The sequence below is a fragment of the Gallus gallus genome, chromosome Z (genome assembly GCF_016699485.2).
Source record: "Gallus gallus isolate bGalGal1 chromosome Z, bGalGal1.mat.broiler.GRCg7b, whole genome shotgun sequence".
In the NCBI taxonomy this organism is placed as follows: Eukaryota; Metazoa; Chordata; class Aves; order Galliformes; family Phasianidae; genus Gallus; species Gallus gallus.
Genome location: NC_052572.1, coordinates 58114772 through 58132799, shown reverse-complemented (window position 1 = coordinate 58132799; position 18028 = coordinate 58114772). Strand labels below are relative to the sequence as shown.

The following is an 18028-nucleotide window of genomic DNA, read 5'->3' as shown; positions in this document are numbered from 1 at the left end:
CAACAGGGGCCCAAGCACTTCAGCGGGATGTGCTATGAGCAACAAACTGATTATGTGACAAAAGCACCAAAAGATTCTCAAAATGGAACTTCAGCTCCAGAGAAGAGCAAGGTCTCATGGAGACATAAACAAAAGACTGGAGCTAATGTATGCCTGCCCCATGCTGGAAGTCCTGCTGGACATGACAGTGAGGGAAGATGATTTGTGGACTTGGGACTGCTGTTATAATATGACTAGTCGTGTTTGAACACAAATGGAATGGAATAGTTCAGTTGGAAAGGACCTCCAAAGATCATCTTGTCCATCTGCTTGACCACTTCAAGGCTACCAAAAGTTAGAGCATGTTATTCTGGGCGTTATCCAAATGCCTCAAACACTGTCAGGCATGGGGCATCTACCACCTCTGTGGGAAGCCTGTTAAAGAGTTTGACCAGCCTCTTGGTAAATACATTTTTCCTACCATCCAGTCTGAACCTTTCCTTGGCATCTTTGTGCCATTCCCATCACATACCAGGAACACAGCCCAATGCCTCTCTCTGCTTCCCCTCCTCAGAGAGTTGCAGAGAGCAATGACATTACCTTCTGGCCTTCTCTGGACTAGACAACCCAATTGCCCTCAGTCTCTCCCCACAAGATATGCCTTCCTGGTAGCAGCTTTGTTGCCTCCTCTGGAAGTTTCTGAGGACCTTAACATCCTTTTTAGATTGTGGAGTCCAGAACTGCAAACAGTATCAAGGTGAGGCTGCACTAAATGCTAAAAGTAGTGGGGAAAACAACTCCTTTGACTGGCTGGTCTGCTGTTTTCAATACACCCCACAATGCAGGTTGCCCTCCTGGATGCCAGGGCACACTGCTGGCTCACAATGAACTTGCTGTCAACCAGCAACTCCAAGTCCCTTCCCACAGAGCTGCTGTCCTGCCACTTGTATCCCAGACTATCCCAGACAAGGTGAGGAACCTGGTATTTTCCTTTGTTGAACTTCATGCCATTGATGACTGTAGCCCCATTCCCTACAACCTTTTGAGCTCTAATGTTGAGACAATTCATCACCCAGTGTAGCGTGAACCTGTTTATGTCACAGTTGGACTGCTCCAAAGGCCTTACTTGAAATACAGAAAGATTACATCTACTGCCTTCCTTTCCCTCACCAGGCAGCTGACCTTATCAGAGGAGATCAAATTATCACGGCAGGACTTTCCCTTCATGAGCCCACACTGACTGTGTCTGATAATAGGTTTGTTCATTAACTGACTTCCTGTATCTCCCAAGACAATCTTCTCTGTAACTTCTCCAGGGACTGAGGTTAGATTTACAGGTCTGTAGTTTCCTGGCTCCTCTCCTAAGTTCTTTTGGTAGATCGCTGTAATGCTGGCTAGTCTCCAAGTTTAGGCTAGTCAGCAGAGACCTCCCCAGACTCTCACAACCTTCAGAAGATGGTTGAGAGAAGTGCAGCACTAACGTTCAAAAGTCCTTCAGCACTCTGAGGTGAACCTCACCTGGTCCGCAGACTTGTGAACACTGACCTGCTGCAACTGTTACTGCACGATTTTAGTGACCACAGGTGGAAAGTCATTGCTCCTCCAGTCATGATCTTCCATGTCAAAGGATCAGGCATTAAGCCCTTTTGTTGGTGATCGCCTGTATCAACTAGCAGTACAGTGTTTTCCTTTGATCCCCCTTTGCTGTTGACATACTTGAAAAAGCCTTTTTTGTTGTCCAACACCACAGTGGCCAGCGTCAATTCAAACTGAGCTTTTGCTTTTCCTGTTTTCTCCCTGCTGCAGATGTGACTGAAGCTCTGTACTCTCCCCATAAATCCTGACTTTGCTGCTTGAGATTCCATGTTTTCTGCCCTAATTCTATGAGGGCTTCCCTGTTTAGCCAGGCCTGTCTTCTGCCCTGCTTGCTTGCCTTGCAGAAGAATGGAATTGAGAGATCCTGGGCTTTCAAGAGGTGATTGTAGGGAAGTGACCAGCACTCATGGAAACCTATAGAGCAAATTACCAGTGGACACTGCTAACGAGCTGCCTGAGAAGCTTCAGGTTTGCTTTCTTAAAATAGAGAGTGCTGACCTCTTTCTCCTTATGCCAAAAATTATGAAGCCAACTATTTCATGATCGCTATGGCAAAGACAGCTACCTAGAGCCACCTCTCTCCATTCTCAGCCAACAGATCCGGGAGGTCACTTTTCCTAGTTTAGTCACTAAAGATTTGTGATAGGAAATTATCTTCAACATGCCTTAGTATTATACTAATGAGTTATATAGTACGTGGAGGCAGAAAGAGGAGCTAAAATAAACTATCAAAATCCTTTAAACTGGATCAACCTTCAAGTTTGCTCAAGGATTCAATCTTCTCCTCAAGACAAGGCAGATGCCTGAAGCAGCTCTATGTAACTTATTTCCAGTAAGTTGTAGCCAACAGGTGGATTACCTATACAATTATTTGAAAGGTTGCTACTTTCACAAAGAATTCTCCATTTAAGTGTTTACACCCAATCAGAACTCAAACAACTTGATGAAATCTTACACTACCTTTTTCCCTTTTCAGCAAAGCTTAGAGACACCAACTGAAATATCAGACTACATGGAATAGTTGTATACCTCTCTATGGGATGTGAGGACAAAAGATTTCAAGGCATCTTAGAAAACTCAGTATCACTGCCTTCAGCTTACATGGGAAGCAGAGGTCAAAGAGCTGCATCTATTTTAACCCAGGAAGGGTTTGGAATTAAACACAGGTTTGAACTCTCAGCCCAACACTTCAAGCACTAAACTGGAGCTCTGCAAAACAAGACTTACTCTGCCCACATCATATCACTGCATCAAATATGCAGAAGCTGTGTCTCTATCTTACAGTGTAAAGGATAATTCTTCTAACTGAAAATTAATTTAATTATTCAAAAAACAAAAGAACAAAAATAACAAAAATAAGAAAAAAAACAACCACAAAATAAAACATTTAGCAACCCATTGATTCTGCTATTATGCCATTTCAAATTCAGTTCCTTAATGCTTGTCTTATTGCAAAGAGTTTTGAAATTTATATGGCAGGTAAATTTTAACTTTTAGGCCTGTTAATCTAATGTGTGACTATTTGCCAAGAGCTAAAATCAAGCTTAACTGGGAATTCTTTCTTCAATTGTAAAGAGTGTAATGACCCAATCACTACAGATACACAACATTTCATATATGAGTTCAGCACATTTGTACCTATTTCACAGCTAAAATTAGGAAGCTAAAATTAAAATTTGAATTGAAGTTTCTTTCTTATCTCTATGTATTTGGTCTACGATTCTGTTGTTAAATTTGTTTTTTTTTTGCTGTAGCTTCCAATTATCAGTGGTCATTTACATCAAAGCTTTAGAAATAACTTTGATGGTTAACTCCTGCTAGTTCATATACATATACTTTGTAATTCTGGACTTCAAATTTTGCTAATTTGCCCTCACCACCTTCCCAACTTAGATGTACTAAGCAGTGAAAACAAGATCTTCATTCAAACTTTGCATACTCAGTTTTTTGGCATTCAGCTCTCCTTTTGTCTAAAAATAAAGCAGCACACACACTCACATCTTTTTATTTTGGTCTTCAAGAAGTATGAAATTAAATGTTTTTTTTTTCTTTTTAAATCTACCAAAGCATATTAAAAATTGTTCTTAACATTTTTTTTCTCCCTCAAAATAGTTAAAGGACAAGCTCAGATTTCAAAACTTAAGGCAACTGGTTAACTTAAAATGTAATTTTAGAGTAATGTCAAGTTCCTTTATAGGAAATTGCCATTATAAATGGATCTGTTGTTATTCTCCAACTACATTTTGGTAGTTTTTCAGTTTTGTAACTAAACTATATTTTTTACAGGTGACTTTTCAATTGCTTCAATAAGTGACAAGAAATTTTAAATGATCACTTTACTCACTTGAAGTAGTCTGGTAGTTCATTTGTTGATGAAGGAGATTCTGTGGAGGCAGTACACGTTTTTTCAACTCCTATAGAAAAGCAGAAGTTTCGACACTTGTGATAAACAGATTTTTAATATAGCCAAACAATAAGAACCTACGGGGCTTGAAAAAAGTCCTATTGAGTTCTATTCTCACAGTAAATTACTGCAAACAAGCTTTGTACATTAACAGGGTTCACACGACCTCCTCCACAGTATACAGTACCGCAGTTTAAAAAGAGGGTGCGGCTAATTCATTTCTCAGGTTCAGCATGACCGAAGCATTAACCAGAGGTCAACTTTTATTAATTCAGAACATAATGTGGCATTTGCACAGCAATTCAAGTTGCTCAGCTTGAATAGCTGCACAATTAAGATAGCTTGATTTATAGCAGCATTCAGGTTCTGGAAGACTGCAATACGTAGACTAGAAAGTTGAAGTTCTTTTTCTGCCACATTTTTGTCGTTCCTTCCCTGCCCTTTTTCAGTATCCAAAGTTAGATTTAATTTCAGCACTCTTCTAGGCAGGGAAGTCAAGACCTTTGTATGTGGGTTACTGGCACTCAGGCTTCAATAAACTGCAACAGAGATGTTCCTCATTAATGTAGCTATACCAAGTTTCCAAGTTATTTACACTTGTAAATTGCTCTTATGATGGCATTACAAAAGCACAGTATACCCTGTAATCATTTTTAAAGAAATATTTCAAGATCCATCTATCTTTCTGATAAATAAGAACAGCTGCCTTAAGGAAAATTAAACTGGAAGTGAAATTAGTATTCTTTTCTTGTATCTTATCAAACCTCTGCCTTTTTTCATTTAGTGTTCATTGGAAAGCTTAAAAAACCAAAAAATCCCTCTAATGATAATTATTATCTTACACTGCCACTGTCTAAGCACAGTATTTCTGCTAACGCTCAGCCATTTTTACAAATCTGTAAGCCATCTGAGCAAACGCAGAGGAAAAGAGTTATTTTACAATGTTCTACAGAAGTTGATTACATTTAATGTTAAAATTATCATGGGGTATAGCAGGAAGCATAGTAAAAAAGAAGTACAGAAGTCAGAACAGTATCTGAGAGGAAATGCAACCAGTAATGTTAATAAACACTACTTCTGTGAAGAACTGTGCTTTGAGCATTTCACTTCCAAGAGCTCAAGCAATATTTGCTTAAATGGCTTAGCCCATTTAAAAGCTTCAGTGTAGGGATCAACTTCAGAGTTAATACAGACTTTTATTTCCCTAGCCATTTGGAGTTGTATTGCTGGAATACTGCTGGAATCTGGGGCAAGATGCTCACACGTTGATAAAATCAAACATGACTATTTTCAAGGTAATCTCACACCACATGTGGACACGAGGCAGTATAACAAGGGCATGTGGGAGAAGACCACCTCAAAGCACTTTTTCTACATGCAGAAGAATACTTCAAAGGGGCACCTTGCATGCTCTAAACATGCCTTCAAGCTGTGATAGCTAAGGGCCAAACCTAACTTCTAGCCTGCTTTAGTAGTGAGTTCTGTGGCTAAGATGGAGGTGAGCTCACAGGACGGTTAAAACCAAAACTCAAGAAAACTGTATGTCAGTTTATGTGGGTTTTAGATTTCCCATGAAAATGCAGATTGCCATGAAGCTTGTATTCCAATACATGATCAAACACATTTATGTCTGAACTGTCTGTTTCAGTACACTACCACGCAGTGTAGAGTATGTCAAACTTTTCTAATTATGTGTTATTAGTGTGCAGGCTTTAAAATTGGTTGATTAAAAAACGTGCAGTAAACTTAAATGAACTTTCAGTTCAATGGAAATCCAACAAAAAATAATCCCGTTACCTGTGTTTTTCTAGTATCTATGCTTTCCTTTTAAAGAGTTACTTTTCAGTAGGCACACATGGAATATTTCCTTGTTCTAATGATTTCAGTACTGCAGAGTGAGAATTCTTAAAAATGTACAGCAAGGGGAAAAGTAGACTATTAATGTTTCTAGTCTTTGTTTTTCTAGCATCTTTTCAGAAGGCCTATTCATGCAATAGTTACGAGAAGCAGCGTATTATTAATACCTCCATCTGACGCCAAACCAGAGGGGCTTTTCATTGTGGCAGCCTCTTCTTTTCTAAGGTCCGTTTTGCTTTCAAGTAGTCCTTCATCTTTCTGCTCTCTTGTAGTGTCCTGCTGTTTGATTTGGTCCTTCTCCTTATGCTTTTTGGCCTTCTTCGTGGACTTTTTGCACAATGCCACATCCTCCTCACCTGCTAACGTGGGATGTTCCGAGTTACCAGCGGCAGCTGCTGGGGTTTCCAAAGGAGTCCGAGAGGTATATTTTTCTTGCTGGTGCTTGAAGACGCTACTGCCGCTTTGGCTGATGCTATCTACAGGCAGATCTTGCGTCCCACGCCCCTCAGGTGTGTTGGGGGAGATGGAGCTGGCAGTCTGGGGCGGATTGGAGGCAGGAGGGTGGGCAGCAGGCAGGGATGGTGGGGTGGGTGCTGCAGTGGCAGGGGCTGCCTTCTTGCTGGGGGCAGGTGGGTGTCCGCTCAAGGACGGCTGGAGTCGACTGCTGAGGTGGGAGATCCTCGGCTTCTTGTTCATCAGGGGATCAATGAAGTTGAAATCCGAAAGCCGTTTCTGCAAAATAAAATGGATTAGTAGCATTCAGTTGAATGAAGAACATCTAAGAACAGACAGCTACTGGGCAGATGACAAAGAGATGACAAAGAACAGGTAGAAAAAACAGTTCTGCTGCAGCTGCCACTCCGGCTATTTTCTCCAATTGAAACACAGGTTCATGCCTTCCTCAACAAGCCTGCTGTGCTTATGTTGATTTACAAGGAGGTAGCACTTGTAAATTGAGTACCGGACACAGTTCTATGCCATCTAGTTGTAACATATGGAGGTCCACAGCACACACACTGAGTTGCTGTTTGACAGGAAGAAACTAAGGGAAGAACAGGTGTGCCCTTCCTCCACTTTTTAAGCTCAAGTATCTTAACAGTGTGAAACTTCAAGTACTTTACAGTTTATCATTACACACAAGCTCTGGTGTACCCAAATTTCTTTGAATTTCAGTTCCATTTATGAATATACAGTTTAAAAGAAAGGACCATACTTTTCCTTAAAGGAATGCATTTCACATGGATTTTTTCAAGCCACTTCTTAAGAGTTTGTATTGTGCTTTTTTATTGATAGGAAAGCAGGATGCAAGTATCTTAAGTTTGAAAAAGCCAAGGACCAACTGATCCAGACCTCCCTTTTACCCTGCATCATAATGGGTGTTTAAAGACGGCAGCAAGAAAAAAAAACATACCTCCACATGGCAGATTGGAACTGTAATTTCTGCTTATTCTAGATTTTCTTAAGCATTGTACTTAAACAGCAACATAATTATGTTTGTGCTTCTTTGATGCATTTTAACTACCACGCCACAAAAAATCTTGAACACATACAATCATATAATAAAATACACATATACATTTATAGTTTTCAGAATGCCTTCCTACACACCAACATAAACAAATCGTGGGGCAATACCAAGCAACTTTAAGATTTTAATCAGAAAGTACATGATAATAATGGGTAGCCAACAACTTTAGCCCCTACAGATAAGCTAGCTCCTGTAAGGTCAGTGTGCTTTTGATAGATGGACGCTATGCTAACATCTCAGCTCTTCAAAAACTACAGGGATAGTCTCCAACCAATCTAGACGTACTTACAAGATAGCATGTACACGGGAACTCTCTGTCTTTCTGAAGATTACAACAAACATTCTGAAACACGGCAGACTAAACATGGCAGCTTTTAGGCTATGTTATCATTAAGTCTTAAAGTCTTTGACAGTGCAACCATCTTAAAAAAAAAAACAAGCATAAGCATCCAACTAGAAATAAATGCTTCAGGTTTTCATACGGCAAAGATAATATGAGTACCCTGTATTACAACTTTTATTTCAATATAAAAGCAAGTTAAAACTTAGTACCTTATAAATAGTTTTTAAAAGCCACAAAATACCTGGGAAGGAGAAGCTGATGGAGCATCTTTATTAGAAGTTACAGGAGATCCCAAATGACTGGTGCTGGTGGTACTCTGAGATGAATTTACTTTTCTGTAAGGATTACCCACATTTCAGGTTACAAGGCAAAAGTATCCATGTCACAGTCCTTTCATTATTGGCAAAACATGCAGTTTCTAAAACTGTTGTTCCTTCTCCTAGAGCATGTGACCAACCTGCTTTGTTTTTTGTTGCCCTCTTTTTTAAAGCTTTAATTAAAAAATAAAAATAAAAGAAGTTTTGTTACTAGCATACATTAACTATATTATATGTTTTATGTGTGGCCCACAACAATTCCTCTTTACTGAATGCAACCCAAGAAGTCAAAAAGTTCGACACCCACGTGAGAGAACTGAATTTACCTAGAAAGTATTAACTCCAATGTCTGTTTATCAACTTCATTGTATCCAGGCCAGTCTTTCTGAATGTCTTTATATAAATAATCCTTCAGAGTATAAGAATTATCCTTGGGATTCAAGTTGGCTACCTAGACATATACAAAAGGAACAAAAACAAAAAAAAAAAGACAATTATACCCAAATGTAAACCACAGTGGTCATGTACAGCTAAACCAACAACGTAAACAAAATCAAGCACCAGTTTTTAGAACTGAAGGTTCCCATGTAATGCATGCTGATCCTCAGAAATGTGGCCAAATTTGGATATAAAAGTTTGAATGTAAAAAATCCCCCAAAGCTGCAAGCTTCTATGAATTGTACTCTTAAGAAAAAAACTTTTCTCTGAATCACTTATCTCTGTCTTTAAATACAGCTATGCCAGAGTGAAGTATGTGGAGAGACCTGAGCTGCTCCACTCCAGGATGACACCAGCAATCCCTGTGTTTGACAGTGCTGCACTGTGATAGCAGAGCACAACAGCCCCTGGAAAATGCTTCTGTCACCACCTCAATGGCTGCAGAAGGAGCAAGAGCAGCTTCTTTTGCCATCACTTGTCTTGTAAATAGAATCAGTTTTCTTTCTCAAGTGACTGCACCACAAGAAACTACACCTTTCTATTGAAAAGGCTTACTTGATAACGAAAATACACTTATTCTTTTAGTATAAATAAGTTTTCATCCATTCCATTAGTTTTAAGCCACATGGGCTGTTTACAGGTGGAAAGGTAACTGTGGTAATACTTATCAAGACCTATTTAGGAATCAAGATGTAGAGCCAACAAAGTGATGTACAGATGCATCCTTTCTCTTGCAGGCAGACAGCTGACTGTAGCAAGGTGCTATCATGAGAAAGTCACGTGTCTCTGAAAATATGTTGCTTTGTTGTTGTTTTTTTAATCTTCCTTAAGAATAACACAGAGCATACTAAAAAAATTCAAGTTAGCTCTTGCAAAATCTCATGACTAGTGACACCCAAAGCGCTGTTTCAGGCTTCCTGCTCCGATACCTGCTCAAACTTCCAGAGAAAATCTCAAAGAAACACAGTGTCAGTCCATTTACCTCATACAAAATGCTCAATTACTTTGCACACACCACAACCACTTTGTGCTGCTTTGATCATTTTCTCTTCTGTAATGTTTACTATTAAAAGGTGTGAATGCCGATGATCAAAGAAGGAGGATTTAAATGTGCTAGTGGGTTAAGCATACTTTATTTTTTGCTGTCTTTTCTGACACATTCTCACACCTGAATTTAATTTTATTGACACTGTGGATGAATACTGCTAATTTGTGTGCGTGTCTCCTCTGCTTAAGAATAATTCAAAGTAAACAAAACGTGGTGAATCTATAAGCTGTGTTAAAAACTGAATTAAAGCTGCATTCTAATATAATGAAATCTATGCATGTGAGAACACAGTTTTGGTTCCTGACTTTAGGCTCCTAGAAAACTAATAATGAAGATAAGAAAAATGTCAACAAGGCTTTCTATGGTGTAGTGCTGCTAACTTGTTGATTTCAATGCAAACTAATACCTTTACACAACTCACACTACATAATAGAAAGAGACTCCAAGAAACTCTCTAAACATTGTCAAAAATAATGGAAAAGGAAATGATTGTCATATGTTTTTTTACTCTAGTAAGCCGAGCTTCTGAAACTTAAAATACAAAATTAATTATTTATGAAGTTGATTAAATTCATACATAAGAACATGGCTCTTTAAATTGCACATTTTTGAGGTAAAAAAAAAAAACAACAACAAAAAACCTTGTCATTGTTCTGGACAAACTAAACAATACTTAACTTATTTGAACAACCGCTGTTTAAAATTCAGTGCAGGATCAACTAAAACTGCATAAATATTGAGTTACTCACTGTAGTAGTTTTCGAAACTATTCTAAACACACAGGAAGTACTCCCACTTTACATACACAATACAGTCATCAGTCTGTGGGAACAGGTAGTATTAAAAACATCATATGCTATCTTAATGAGCCTTATCAGAACTATTTTGTTTAAAAAAGTAGCAGTATATGACACACAGAGCTTAGAATTCTCATCTACATCATGCTACAGGCCTACTGGTGATTTTGATGAATATGATACAGAAATGCAATGGGAACTCAACTCAGCAGGGCACTGAAGAAACTAGCACACAGGGAAAAAGCCTGCAAGAAAGATAAGGACAGAATCCATATGGTAGCAAAGCAGTTATTTTTCCCCAGTGAAGACCACTGACTTTCTCATTTACTGTTTGCTAAGACTCCCTTCACTGAATCACAGTCCTGTCAGATCCCAAGAAGAGGTACTGACCATATACAGGCCACCAGCTACATGCACGTGCAATAATAACTTAGTTAGTGGACTTTGCTCCACAGAAGTTTGGGGCAAGAAATATTAAGTACTACAAAGAGCTACATCAAGCAATTGAGAGAAAGCATGGTCAGGTTCTCTTAATTACCTAGTTCAGCAGTTTCTTCTTCAACAGAGGGAGGAAAAAAAAAGTCTTTAGGAGCAACAAAGCTAAAAATAGTTAATTGCTGCCTGCCATCCCAGGAAAACAAAACTACCCCCCACATATCTTTTAATCTTTCCTTCCCTCACTTTGGCTTGCATTTTGAAGCACGTGCATAAAGTCAGTTGAAACACTTGAACGGTGAGAGGATTATTCAAGGTGTTTATTATTTTCTCATTTAAATATGGGAGTACACATCCCAAAATTATGACTAAAAGAATAGCAGGGGTAAAAAAAAAAAAAATAAAAAAAAATGCTGGCAACCATGATCTCACCTGCTGCAGGACAGCTGTAAGGGAATTCCTGTCCTTCAGGTTGACACCATCTCTCTGCAAACGAGCAAGTAACTCTGGTTTCTTGTAGGTCTTCAGTGCCAGTAAGTGAATCACTCTGTCTCTGTATGGTCGCTGAGAAACAGCGTTGTTTGCATGAGTCCTCCGTATTGTATTTGCTGGGTTTATGGGTGTTGACCTCTTCCTTTCAGGCACAGGATCTGGAATGCTTTGTGGTGCTTTTCTTATCTGTACTCTTTTTCCTAAATTAAGGGTTAAAAAAAAAAAAAAAGTTATGTGGGAGTTTGGGAGAAGACAAGGAATTTGATTTTAACAAGATTACTAGGCCACATAATCTGCAAGAACTGGATTTGGTTAGCATTTTAAGATCCACTGGCAATGTACAGAGTAAAGATGCATTAAGGTAGAAATTAAGAAACTATTCAATACAGTAAAAATCAGGTAAATCAGCTATATTGTTAGGACTACTTTAGTGGTATAGTTATATAGATGCTGATTTTATTATTTTTTCTATTTATGATCTTAAGCACCAAATAAAATAAATCAGATTATTTTTGGAACAATACGGTTTGAAGAAAAGGCTTTCTATATAATTAAAGTGTTCCTCATTAATGCCAAAGGAGACCAAGTCTAAACAATTAATAGCACTGCTGCTTAAAGAGACTACCAGCCTGATATTCATCGCCTGACCTACTCGTTTGAACAAGAACAATTCTCCCTTCTTGTTACATAAGGCCATCAAGTTTAGCAGAAACAATACATAAAAAATCTAACAGTTCTTGGAACCATGACAAAGAAGTTTTAAAAGAAAGCCTGCAGATCAAACTCTACAACAACTCATATTTCTCAACTGGAAGAACAATGCAAGTGCTTGCAAACAGCGAATCCAGAATGTTAAAGCAACAGCAGTCAACCAATAACTTGAGTTTCCCAGGAAAAGCCCTCAACTTCTCTACTCTGTTTTTAAACAGCATCGGCTACAGAACAGAAAACAAACAAACAAACAAACAAAAATCTTGCAACATTCCATAAAATGTAATGGATGTGAGACAAACTAGGCATTTTTCAGATGCTAACAATTCATGTTTGGTACATGAGGGAGGCTAGTGAGTATGTGTCATAAGAACTGAAGCTCTACCTCTCTTCCAACAGCCATGCTTGGAATTCAGGAAATTTCTGTAGTCACAGGAAAGAGAACAGCACATAGTTGTGTTTATATACTGCTATTCCCAGGAACAGTAAAAATTTATTGCCATTTTGCAGTGAAGGCCAAATCTCTACAACCTTTCTATCTTCAGGTTCTGCCTTTTTGGTTTTCAAGAACAAACCTAACCACAAAAAGACACATGACTACATTTTTGGAGCAGCGTGAACTTGCCAGTTGTGTATGAATGCATTTGATGTGTTGTGACAAGGTAAACACAATTTAGATACGCATCCCTGGCACTACAGATAGCGTATGTGGCATTCAAGCAAACACCTTATGTCTCTGAGTCACTTTGAAAAAATCAACTGAAAACATAACCACATATTACAACGGGTGACAACCCCAGCTCCCAATCTGTCCTGTATGAAGCATGCTGAAAGCCACCCTCCATACCTCAGCAGCAATTTAACCCTGTCCTACCTTATCTTTGCCTACGCCAGCCGGAAACAGAAGCATCCCCAAACACCATCATTCTCCTGCTGCTCATCTTCAGACCCCATTTGTTTAACTTAAAAACATTCACTTGGAGGCTGTTTAAGCAATCACCATGAAGAACACAGATGATATCCATGTAAAATGGAGTTGCAGAATGCAGCAACATGGCACATCTCACCTTGCAGCCTGGACAGTGCACGTCCCAGTCCCAGTAATAACCTATTCCCATCTGTATACCCACAACAGAGGCCACTTGCTCTTCATTTTACAATTCTGAGAAGGTTCTGCAGACAGAGGAGACTCAGGAGCACGCAGCTTGCCATGGCAGAGGTGTCTGTGTCAGCACAGGGACAAAGCCCAGCACATGCTGGCTTTTTCTGCACAGAGGTTGCTGTGGCCTGTCTAGCTCACTGCCATGTCCAGCCACAGTGCTGCGTGCTCACCAGGACTCTTATCTCCAATCATCTTCATGCTCCTTGGAGAAACATTACTCAAAATGGTTTAATGATGCAGTGTCACCTGTATGTTTTATTCTGTGCAAAATGATGAAATCCACATGCAGATGACAGTTATTTTACTTTGAGCATTGTTTATGGAAAAAATATGGTTTTAGAGTAACAATAGCTCATTCATGATAAAGGAATAAACAAAATCTGATTAACGTGTATGAAAAGCACAATTTTTTGAAGCAAGTGTTTGAATTTGTGTAAGAGATGTCCTTGATGTTATTTTTATTTTTTATTACTAATACAAGTATTGGTTTAACACAGTATTCTAAAGTGTTGTTACAGAACCAAAACATCAGTTACTAAAACAGAGAAGGTATGTCTGTGGAAAGTTAAAACCCTGCACCTCAATGGTCAAAAGTTTTACCAGCCAAGCAATACAGGAATAAGGAAGAGCTGGCAGGCTTTCCAGAAGAAAAATAAAGCCATCCTCTAATGCAGCAACAGATGTTAAATCTGCAATATGATAGTGAGCCACCTAAAACTCAGTCTTCTGAACACATAAACTCTGCTAACAGTATGATGAAAGGACCAATTACTGATTTTGAAAGCTTACAGACATCTAGTAGAAAAGGAAATGCAACCATACCTAAATATGGTCCACCAGGCTTAATAACCTTTGCACTTCGATTGCGTAATTCCTCTTCTGCTTGGGTCATGCGCTCTTTGGTCATCTGATAGGAATCATTTGTTGCACATACTGTAATTTTATTCTGTATAAGTCCCAGGCTACTCAGTTGTGAGGCTCCAGAACTATAAAAACATTGAGAAAAAATGAGCCCAAGCACTATTTCAAGTCTAGAAGTATGGTTGTATTAGAAACCCAAAAACCTGCTCTGTCCGGCAAAGAAAAATGCTTTTCAGTTCTCACCACTAGGTCATATACGTTTCAAATCATTCTGCAAATGAAACACTGTTGTTTTATCAATGTTATCTGTCAATATATTTACAATATTCTCATATAATCACACTCAAGAGGCAAGCTCAGGATAGTATGAGTTGCTGTACAAAAATCTACTGTAAACTACTCAGATTACAATGCAAACTAAAGCAGACTGACATCCAAACTATATGCACTCTATGCACTAAATGCCTTTAAGCAGGCATGCCCAACCTGCAGCCCACAGGCCGCATGATGCCCAGCATAGCTGGCAGTGTGCCCAGCCCATGCCCTGTGCCATCATGGAGGTGGCTTTTCACACTGGAGCAGCACCAGGCACGCACTCATTGCTCAGCAACAACCAAACTACTGGTGTGCTATTAACACTGCATCGACTGAAAGCAGGGCATGGCGATGGCAGTGCTGACTCAAGTGATGGCAAATAACTGTATGCACTGTGACACACTGGCTAAACACAAGGCTCTGAACAGCTAAGAATACACAGCTGTGCTTTCAGTTTTGATAAAGTAGTTTGAGAATAGGATTCAAGACCACCAAAAAGTCATCAATTTATGTTTGTGACTCCATTTTCAGTTGATACACATACATTACCTGCAAATTTTCAAAGGGAATATATAGCGTTGCAATGAGACATTCAACTCAAAAATCTGATCGTGCCTCTTTACCAGACTTTCACACTTGCTCTCTTACCAGAGAGAAACATCCCTAGCTTCACAATCATACTTTATTCAGTGTCATCGCCTTTTGGCAGTATGTACATTTTTGAACAATAACTTGCAAGGATGGAGCACGGGAAGAGTAAAATTTCATCAAAAATCTCTACTGAATGTTTTGAGAGCTCACTGAGAACTGTAACCCCTGCCATCGAACTTGACTGAAGCATCAGTTTCACAAAAACATGGTCAAATATCCCACTAGTTTTATGATTTTGTTCCTCTCTCTCTCTCTCTCTCTCTCTTTTTTTTTTTTTTAAGGTTTTAAGAAATAGATTTAAATTCTTTGTTATTTATATATTAACAACACTGTATATTTTACAAGCGCCTGTTCTGAAAGTAATGCCTCCTATTTTATGACGTTGGCCCACAACGTCAGAGGCAGATGTTGGCGGTATGCCAGCAGAGGTTGGACCTTCCCACCAACATCCCACTTCATATTGTTGCTGTGTGACAGATGGCAACGGAGGAACAGTCTGACAAAATGGCACGTGACATGGAAGTGCAGTTGCAGTAAAGCTGTGTGACTGAAAAAATGGCACCCACTGACATTCATCAGCACTTGCTGACTGTTTATGGAGACCAAACAGGGAATGTGAGCACAGTGAGGCAGTGGGTGGTGCGTTTCAGCAGTGGCAGACAGTGACAGTGGGTCACCTCTGCTGGTGCAGATTTTTATGAGTGCAGCAGGTAGGCTCTTGTTTATTGCTGGTGAAAATGCACAGCTAATGCTGGTGACCGTGTTGAAAAAGAGTGTTTAGTAGCTGAGAATTTGCTCTATCAAATAGTGTTTTTGTGCTCTTTGTATCTACTGAGTTTCCATGGAAATAAATAGGAGGCAGTACTTTTGGAGTAACGTGTAAATGGAGCCCAGTACAATTCCTCTTCACTCAGTGTGGCCCAGGCAAGAAAAAGTTGGACACTCGTGTCTTAGAGCCTTCTCAAGTCATGCTCAGCAGTTAAGTACACATTTGAAAGTCACCCGCTTCCTCTCTCTGTCAAAGGCAGATGTCTTGACATCACTGTTTAAGTCCCTGCAAGGTTCAAGAGAGGTGAGCCAGACCTTCCCTAAAGTTTGCATGCTACTTGCTATCCTGAACTGTTTCAGGATCCTCTCTGCTGACTCGTTGTTTGATGGCAATCTGTAGCACTTGTGGTTTAACCATCTGCTTCTCTGGGGATGTGTATATAATAAGGGACACTTAGACTAAAGCCCCATGCAAGAGGAAAGAATGCAAAACAAGATATGGTGTCTCCTCAGCAAAGTTCAGGTGGGCATCAGGTTTCTGAAGAAGCACAGTCCTCTAGGATTTCTGCCTTGTGTTCACAGCAGCTGCAGACATCAGCAGTCACTCATGGACAGAGGTGGTGACAGCAGTTCCAAACTACGTGAAAAGGGAGATTTTCCCCAGACCTGCTTCCTCATTTCTCCTGGATAAGTTTAAATGCATTTTTATGGTGCAATACACTCAGCCAGATAAGCACATATGTAGCCTAGATAGCCTATATAGCCTAAAAGCAACTTAATTTAGCCTGGTTTAGTGATTATGGCTGTTAACAATTCTGTACAGCACTCACCTCAGCAACACCTCCAAACAGAGAAAGGATGCTAGGCTGCACTAGCCAAGAACATTCTGAACAATACTAAAGATGATTTGAACCACCTAGCAAAGGTTCCATAAAGAAAGGCTGAGGAACATTTGGCACCTTGTTTCTTAACTTACCAAGTTGTTTCTGAAAGTCACAAAGGTGGACCAAGCCAAGCCACTGCATAGTATCTCAGGATACAGCTACGATTTTGTCCAACCAAAGCCCAGAGCTGTATTTTTGGCATTATTTATTGCTCTAAAATCACAGCATTTACAAAACAAAATAGTTCTTGCCATCTAGAGCACAAGTTCTATCTACTGCACACTTCCTCAAACACTGCTGTCTTTATACACCATAGGGACTGAACAGTTCAAGAAGGACCATCACCAACACCAAAGTATCATGCAGTGGTCAGTAGCATGTGGCATGCCACCACCTTGTAGGACTGTAGTGGCCTGACATGAAGTCAAAAAGATAAGGGGTCCTGTGTGGCAGGCCTAGAGCACGGTACAGCTCCCAGAGCAGCTCTAAAATATTCCAAAGAACAGATGGAACAGAGCTCAGAAAAGGTTTACACCGTGGGAGCTTCTCGGCACTGACCAAGGGCACTGTGCAACCTACTGTAGAATGGACTGCAGAACTAAAGCCAGTTTTGAAGCCACCTTCAGCAGGACCCACCTTCAGCAGGAAACCAAATACTCTCCAGAGGTCCCTTATGAATTATTTTTTTAAATGATTCTGCATAAAATACTTGGACAGACCAAGAGCTGACTACAGAGGAACTGGTGAAAACTCATATGAATTAGATTTTGCAGAGCCACATTCAAAGTATCTAGGCATATTATTCAGAATTATTTCTAACTAAAAGTGCTTAAATTTAGTCTTACTCATAAAATGAATTCGGTTTAACCGAAGCTGCTCCTTCCCAAGCAACAAAGAGCACACAGAGAGGCTTGGTGAAACACTGAAGTCAGACTTGAGGACTTCTGTACGTTGCCTACACAAGGAGCCTGATGCAGTATCTCTCAGAAGAATTTTGAGTCCTCCACAATGGCTCTCCTGAAGGTCTCTTAATGGTTTTCTAATTGGGGGCTGGCAGCAGCCTCGGTACACCAGCAGCTGCAGTACACAGGTGGAACTTTCAATCAGACAAAAGAAAGGAGAAGAAGCAAGACCTCTCGACCCAACATGCACTCCTGTAGGCTTACTCTGCGCCTCAGCACCTGTCTGACCCCTTTCAGACATAAGTTAAAACAAAAAAAGAACTACCAAAACACACCACTCCAAGCCTGAGACCACTAAACCATTCAGCTTTTAGTGGTTCCATCAGTTACATGAGTTCACAGAAAGGCTGCATTGTAGTAGAAGAGAGCTAACACAGAGAAAGAGGATGTTTAGAGATCTTCTGTCAGGCAGAGAGTTATTCAATCAGCTCATTTTCATACTGCTGGCAAAATTCTCTATCTAGACAAGTCCCATGTTTC

The 18028-nt window shown here is 39.7% G+C and overlaps 1 protein-coding gene across 6 annotated transcripts in view; it reads right to left on the bottom strand.

The window, feature by feature from the left end:
- Positions 1-18028, bottom strand: part of ELL2 (elongation factor for RNA polymerase II 2) — a 56422-nt gene that overhangs the window by 4908 nt on the left and 33486 nt on the right. For 4 of the 6 annotated variants that reach the window (XM_040655732.2, XM_025144981.3, XM_046905537.1 and 1 more), the window contains 5 exons: positions 11175-11434; positions 8351-8475; positions 7949-8042; positions 6004-6568; positions 3920-3989 (listed from right to left, as the gene is read on the bottom strand). In XM_040655732.2, the coding sequence (XP_040511666.1) occupies positions 3920-3989; positions 6004-6568; positions 7949-8042; positions 8351-8475; positions 11175-11434 (1114 nt within the window). Of the gene's footprint in view, positions 1-3919; positions 3990-6003; positions 6569-7948; positions 8043-8350; positions 8476-11174; positions 11435-13929; positions 14094-18028 lie in introns of all 6 variants that reach the window. The other 2 variants (XM_424711.7, XM_015280540.4) reach the window with 1 other exon arrangement.